This window comes from Mus caroli, chromosome 3 (assembly GCF_900094665.2).
Source record: "Mus caroli chromosome 3, CAROLI_EIJ_v1.1, whole genome shotgun sequence".
Lineage (NCBI taxonomy): Eukaryota > Metazoa > Chordata > Mammalia > Rodentia > Muridae > Mus > Mus caroli.
This window is the reverse complement of record NC_034572.1, coordinates 79,110,779-79,118,454: the sequence shown is the minus strand read 5'-3', so window position 1 is coordinate 79,118,454 and position 7,676 is coordinate 79,110,779. Positions and strand designations below refer to the sequence as shown.

General features: G+C 38.4%; 1 protein-coding gene across 3 annotated transcripts in view; it reads right to left on the bottom strand.

Moving 5' to 3' along the window:
• The window catches only part of Lrba (LPS responsive beige-like anchor protein), a 591,176-nt gene that overhangs the window by 457,220 nt on the left and 126,280 nt on the right, over window positions 1-7,676 (bottom strand). For all 3 annotated transcript variants that reach the window (XM_029475138.1, XM_021158804.2, XM_021158805.2), the window contains exon 30: window positions 3,601-4,051. In XM_029475138.1, coding sequence (XP_029330998.1) covers window positions 3,601-4,051 — 451 coding nt within the window. The remainder of the gene's footprint in view (window positions 1-3,600; window positions 4,052-7,676) is intronic.

Here is a 7,676-nt window from a genome sequence, read left to right as displayed (position 1 = left end):
TCCCAAATGCTGGGATTAAAGGCGTGCGCCACCACACCCAGCCGGGATGTTTTCATTTTATTACTTTATCGTAAGTTTCAGTGTAAAGACTAAAACCTTCAGGAGAAGGGATATTTAGCCCACTATGCTCATCCTGTTAACATAAATCTGACCTAGGCAAATACATTCTACATTTTGAAGAAAGAACCTAAAAATTTCAACTTAACACGCTTCAGTGGGAATTAGCTAGGTAAGAACAAAAGATTTTGCATCCTTTTTTAAAAAAGAAAGAAAGATGTAAAAGCATAGAGCCCACTTTTTTAATCCTGCCTCCCCCACTCATTGTTTTCCCTCTTGTGCTGGGATTCCCACCCACAATCTTGCAGAGACTAAGCACCAGGTCGAGCACTGAGCTATACCCTAAGCCTTAAACTTCTACTTAAAAAATGAACTCAAAATCTCTCTTAATGTTTAAGAAGCAAGTAATTATCTGAAGTTTGAATGATGTCAATTTTAACTAAAGCATTTCCCTTCTTGTCATAAAGAATGCAGAAGGCAGAGAACCAGCTACACCAGCTTTTCTAAATGTCAATGAAAACACAGAGATTAAAGTGCAGTTTACTCACAGATTTTCTTTACGAGCTCACTAACGTTAGTGAACATTTAGAATACTCAGCATTTGCTCGTTTGTGACAGACTCTCTAGGAAGTACTTTCTACAGTCACACTCACAGCAAGTGAACATCATGTTGATTGGTTGTTAGCTTTTTAAATTGGAGAGTTTGAAGATTTTCTCAAAAATTAATTAGTAACAGCCAACAATAAAGGAATAATACATTCCAGACAAGTTTCAGAATTTTCATTTCAAAACATTATGAATTCAAAACCTTAACATTGCTGTTTAATTTAACATAAAAATGGTTTACTAAAGAAAAAACTTTTTTGACAGAGTACTTTAGTCCCTAAGGATTCAGTTGAAAACACAGACCAGCCCTTGAACTTTATCAAGATAAATCCCTGGCATCCATTAATCGCCAGCGAGGATCTTCAAATGAGATAAGAGCAGGAATCTCGGCATGGGAATGAACACAAACACCTTCCCTTTCACCGAGACTGAGCTGGCAGCCTTTCAGCAAGGGCTCACTCGTAGCTGTTACTCTAAACTTCCCAGCTATTGCTTGGGAGTTGATAATTCTTAAGATATGAGGAGAGTTCTGATTTCTGGCACAACATTCCTGAGATAAATACATGATCAGAGGGATGCTTTGAAATTCCCAAAGACACTCCATTGCCCTATGGCTGCAAAAAAAAGTCTTTCAAAAGGTGTCTCGTGCTAAGAAAAAAGACAGGGGAGGGAAGAGATAGAACAGTTTGTACTCCATCAGATAATATGTTAAATGCATACCAGACATGTTAAGTTCCACAGAATATCCAGAAAAATGCTACCACCTAAATTATTGGTTTTTACTTGAACAAACTTTTTAAATGCATTACCTAAGCAGGAATCCCTAAGTAAATGCATAATTTCATTTAAGGTATTGAGAAAAAAAGGATTTAATTTCAACATTATTGAAAAGAAAAATGCCAAAATAAAACACCTTGGTCATTCATAAATTTTTTAAGTATATTAATAAGACAGCCAATTAAAGTATTTAGCCACCCAACTATTTCTTATTATAAAAACTAGCACAAATTTAAGTTAAATTTAATCTGGGCACAGTAGCTTACACCCATAATCCCAGCCTTGACCAAGTCAAAAGTACTACCATTGACGTTCAAGCACCTATGGTATACAATCTTGCGAGCTGTTGAATCTGGTGCCAGCCTAGAAAAGATACTATTTACAAAAGATGGAGAAATAGAGGACAAGGACTAAACTAACTGAAAATATGTTATTATGTAATCTAATATGTAGAGGTCTCTAATATTAGAAGCCATAAAATAAACAGAAAACCGTAAGTCCACAAATGAATGAACAGAAAATCTGATAAAGTGATGAATTGTATAGCCTCTATTCACAAATTCCATAACAGTAGAGAGATTTGTTACATACAACTGTATTCACTGGCCAGAGTAAGCCACAGTAATACAAAACCATACGTACGCCACTGGACAAGAGGCAAGAAGCTATTGCTTCTGTAATATGTCTGCCAAAAATGTACTAATGTCAATCTACTTCTAAGGCAACATTAGATAAACAGAAACTAAGGAAGATTCAAAGCCTTGAGTGACATAATCTCAACCTAGATCATTGACTTGAGACTGTCAGTGAGTCCTAATTCTCTGCAGTGTGTGAAGAAAGCACCTGAAGAGGTGGTGAACAGCACTGCTCCTGTGAACACCAGAGTTCAGTTCCCAGCACCCATGTCAGCTGGCTCGGAACTTCAGCTGCAGTGGATCCTCCACAGGCTCCTGACACTCATGGGCACATATTCCTTTTAGGCACATATCCACACACAGACCTACATAATTTAAATAAATGAATCCAGGCAGTGAGGCACAAAAACCATCAATGTAGGAAGGCTGCTTGCTGGGAAGAAGGGGTTGAATGGGAGCTAGATGCCAAGAAGAGGAAAATAAGGCAGGAATGATCAAAGTGCATTATATATTCATGAAAAATTATGAAAGAATAAATAAAAATAAGTAAACAGGCTTAAAGAAATTTAGATAATGTATTTAGTGTTTTAAATTTTAGACAGCACCATGTCACTTTTAATTTTCTTATTTAAAGATAAGAGTATATTTATATAGAAAAAACAGAATGTATTAAAACGTATTTAAATAATATTAACAACTTAATATCTCAAGAAAAATAAAAATTTTGTAGTAAAAACTTTTCTGTACATAAGTTTGTTTCCAGATAAAAATACTAATTTTTAAAAGTATTCATTCAATAACTGTATGTTAGAAGTAGAACAAAAGAAAACTTTATAAAATACGAAGACAGCACCCAGGTAAACTACCAATAGACAGACTGGTAGTAGAGCACCTGCCTAGCAACGCTGAAGGGCCTTGGACAGCATCCTGAGCAACATACATAAGCTGGTTAGTTAGACAAGAGACAAATCTATTAAAAACATCAGCAACAACAACAGTGACAGAAAACACAAACCCTTAGCGCTACATAATCAACAAGATTCTGTAGTTAGCTTTCTCAAACTTCCCAGGTTAAGAACACATGGACACCTGTTGAAGTCTTATATCTGCTGGTATCTAGATTCCAACCTTTTGTTGTTGTTGTTGTTGTTGTTTTAAATAAAGGCTGACACAATATTGGTAGAAGGAACTGATGGACAGCCATTGTAAGTTCAAGTAATATCTGAGGGGTAACCACAAAAAAAAAAAAAAAGAGGGAGGGAGGGAGGGGAGGAATGAGGGAGAGAGAGAGGGAAAGAAATGGCATTTTTACATGCAATGTGCTAATGCCATACTAAAAATATACCTAAAGTAATATCAGTGGTATATAAAATGTTAATAAATAAAAGTATTGTACAAACACTCAACAAAAGTACCCTTATATTTTTTATAAATTAGAACAAAACATAGACTTTCATACTGAATTTCTGTTTACCTTTACAATTTGCAAACATAAGCATACCAAAATGAAGGACTATTTACATACCTGTCAAAGGATCTGAACTGCACGGGTGGGTCAACAGACAGATCTCCAAGAGCACCGAGGCAGGCTGGGGGCAGAAGGGCTGGATCCACTGTGACTCCATCTGCTGGCATATTCACCAAGCTCCGGAGAATGTCCTTCACGTTGACATTTTTTGAAACTGGGACTGATGGTGTCACCTTCCTGTCCAACTCGTTTCCTCCATCAATTCTTGTTTCCTGAGATTTATTGACTTCCAAAGAAAGAGTGCACAGCACCTCGCTGATGGCATCTGGCCCAGCGCTGACACCCAGAGGCGCCGCTGGAGAAGCTACAGACAGACTGCTTCCTAAGCCAGAGGCTGTTTCCTCACCAAGGCCTGAGTCCCTCCTGCGAGTACATGAGGTGCCTTCCAAAGATTCTTCCACCGACGACAGAGTTAAAGAACTAAATTCTGCTGGTGTGTTTTCTGCATCTTAACCAAAAACAAAAGAGTAAATTAAAAAACCAAGAACTAATTTTTAAAGGTATATTAAAGTCCCAGTAGCCATCCGGGATTTTGTGTTGTGTTCTCTCAAAATCAAAAACTATTACATAAACTTTGAAATATGAGGGCATGCACCTCATAACTAAAATAGATGATAAAATAAATAAATAATAACTACCTGTATCAGCCTTCAGAAGTAATTGTAACATAAGCATGGATTATAAAACAAACTTGAATGCCAACAGTGCATAAAGTAAAAACTTCTAGCCACAAACAGTTTCCACTGCTGATAAAAAATGGACAACCTCTCTCATATGCAGAATAAATCAATACCACTGATGACCTAGCTCAACAAGGAGCACACCCGTCCCTGCTAAGACAGGTCCACATATCCCAGGATTGCTATTAAACCAAGAAAGACCTTGAACTTCTGATTTTATTCCCTCCACCCCTCGAGTATGAAGATTACAGTTATGTGCCACCACGACCAGATGATGAGGGGCTGGGGAAATCAAACTCAGGGCTTCATACATGCTAGGCAAGCACTATACCAACTAAGCTAAATCCTCAGCACAAGCAACCCCATGCTGCTGTGTACACTTGCTCTCTAATCAAGTGAACTCCCAATCATTCGAACAAAGATGTTCTTTTGTTTTGTTTGTTTTTCTTTTTTCTTTTTTTGAGTTTCTTTAGTTTTTTTTTAATTGGGTATTTATTTCATTTAGATTTCCAATGCTATCCCAAAAGTCCCCCACATGCTCCCCCACCCACCCACTCTTACTTCTTGGCCCTGGGGTTCCCCTGTACTGAGTCATATAAAGTTTGCAAGTCCAATGGGCCTCTCTTTCCACTGATGGCCGACTAGGCCATCTTCTGATTCATATGCAGCTAGAGACACGAGCTCTGGGGGGTACTGGTTAGTTCATATTGTTATTCCACCTATAGGATTGCAGATCCCTTTAGCTCCTTNNNTACTTTCTCTAGCTCCTCCATTGGGGGCCCTGTGATCCATCCAATAGCTGACTGTGAGCATCCACTTCTGTGTTTGCTAGGCCCTGGCATAGTTTCACAAGAGAGAGCTCTATCTGGGTCCTTTCAGCAAAATCTTGCTAGTGTATGCAATGGTGTCAGCGTTTGGAAGCTGATTATGGGATGGATCCCAGGTATGGCAGTCTCTAGATGGTCCTTCCTTTTGTCTCAGCTCCAAACTTTAAGATAAGATACAATTTGCTAAACGCATGAAACTCAAGAAGAAAAAAGACCAAAGGGTGGACACTTTGGCCCTTCTTAGAATTGGGAACAAAACACCCATGGAAGGAGTTAAAGATGTTCTTTTCAAGTTCACCGAAAATCTACACCTTGCCAAATTTAATGAACAGTCTTCTAATAGCACTTGACAGTAAAGCAAGCTGCTGGATGTCCTCTGCACTTTGATAATTCTTTTTTCCCTTGACTCCTAGGTTTTTTTCTTATATCACTTCACCAATGGTTGCTCAGTAATGTCTTCAACTTCCTCCCTGATTTATTAGGTTCAAGGAACTTAGAAGTCAATCCTTGAGCCTTTCAGTCCTTAGTTTCTCTGGTCACCTCTATCTACATCTATTTTCCCTTAGTGATTCCACCCGTCTCCACAACCACAACTCCATCCTAAACACAAAAGGAGCAATATAAATACAATATTACACATATATAATATATTGACTGCTATTTCACTGCTTTACCTATATCTGTATGCTAAAATATCTAAAGCAAATAGGTTGAAAACTGAAATATTTCACCTTTGATCTAGTCCAGTTATAGTAATCATTGAATACTTTTTCTTTTTAAAATACCCACACTAATATTCAGAAATACTGTTCTTGTCACCCAAATATATCCAGAATCTGTCTGCCTCTAGATATCTGTGTGGTTACAACAACCCTAGCCCATCAGATCATCACATCAAGTGAATTACTGGTAGTGGAAGGCAATTGCTTTAATGATCCTACAGACTCACACCTCCTGGTATTTAAGAAATCCTTCAATCTGAGCTAGTTCAGTAGAATAATAGTTAACCAGTAGAACTGAATCTGAAGTAATAGCTAGTTCCAAAGCTGTGTTTTAATAAGACCTGCCAGACTTGACTTTACCAGAATCCAAATCAGCTCTGTTAGGAAATTTAGCAGACTTCCACTTTAATGAGAAAGACTACATATAAATAGAAAAGTCTTTCAAAGTAATGGGACAAAACAAAGAATTAAGACTTTCCCCCAACATAACACTGCTGCACTCAGCCAACCCCCACCCAGAACCCTCCCAGCCGAGGCACTAGACAGCATCTTAATTAAACTCAGGAAACATCTGAGCAGGGGTGAGCCTTCCCAACATGGCATATTCACATGCTACCCACAAAAATCATGAAATATGAAGGTTGTTGTATTTTAAACTTCTAAGTGTCAATTTACTATGGCACGAAGCGGCACAGAACTGAACACTCCTTTTTCTTCTCTGAGATGTATTCTCAACACAGAAGTCAAAGTGTTACTTAATTTTTTAAATTTTATTTATTATTATTATTATTGCTGTTTCTTTATTCATAATGTACATATGATATACACACACACACACACTTGAATCATAGTGCACACATGCTATGGTGTACATGGGAGACAGAGTGAAGCATACAGAGTAAGTTCTCTCTTTCCATTGTGGATTCTGGAGTACTGAACTCAGATCATCACGGTTGCATGGCAAATGCTTTTATCAGCTACGCACTGGCCCCAGAGTGTTATTTTTAAAATGCATGTCAGTAATAACTCTGCACTCAACACTCCAATGACTGCTCATTTCTCTTAAAGAAAAGTCCATAAAGCATCTCTCCTGTCGTGCCTGACATTTTATTTAGTATCCCTTTCATTGCCTTCTAAAATGTCATAAAATTTGTCTATTAAAAAATATGTTCTGTCTCCTCCTACCAGAGATAAGCTCCAAGAAGGTGGAGTCTTTTCCTTCCTGTGTATTCAAACCTACATGAATACAACAATCTAATATGTACTCAATTAAAACCAACGGGGACAGGGTTGCCCCTCCCCTCGGCACAGCTAGTTCTGTAACTATGAAAGCTGTTTATCTGAGTATATACCTATAACTGAAAGCTCTTTTTCGGTTGTTTAGTTGATTGGTTTTTGTTTGTCCAGGCAGGATTTCTTTTTCCGTATAGCCCTGGCTGTCTTGGAACTCAAGAGGCTGGCCTCAGACTCAGAGATCCACCTGCCTCTGAGTGCTGGGATTAAAGGCATACACCACCACTGCCTAACTAAAAGCTACTTATAAAACTATAGTGATCACTACTAATTGTTTAAACAATTTCCTGGAAGTCTGTTGTAAAAGACTGAACAACAAACACAAAAGTAAAAACTTTGTACTCTTTACTTATTAGGACTAGCACTTTCCTCTTCCGGCCTGACCAGCACCGGGATAGCTAGAGCACAGGGTGAGCTGACACCCACCAGCTACCCACAACACCCACCACAGGATCTTGAGACTTCTGGTGAGTGGAACACAGCTTCTGCTCCAGTCCAATCACGCGGGAACTGAGACTGCTTTGGTTGGGGAGGCAGAAATCCGGCCTGAG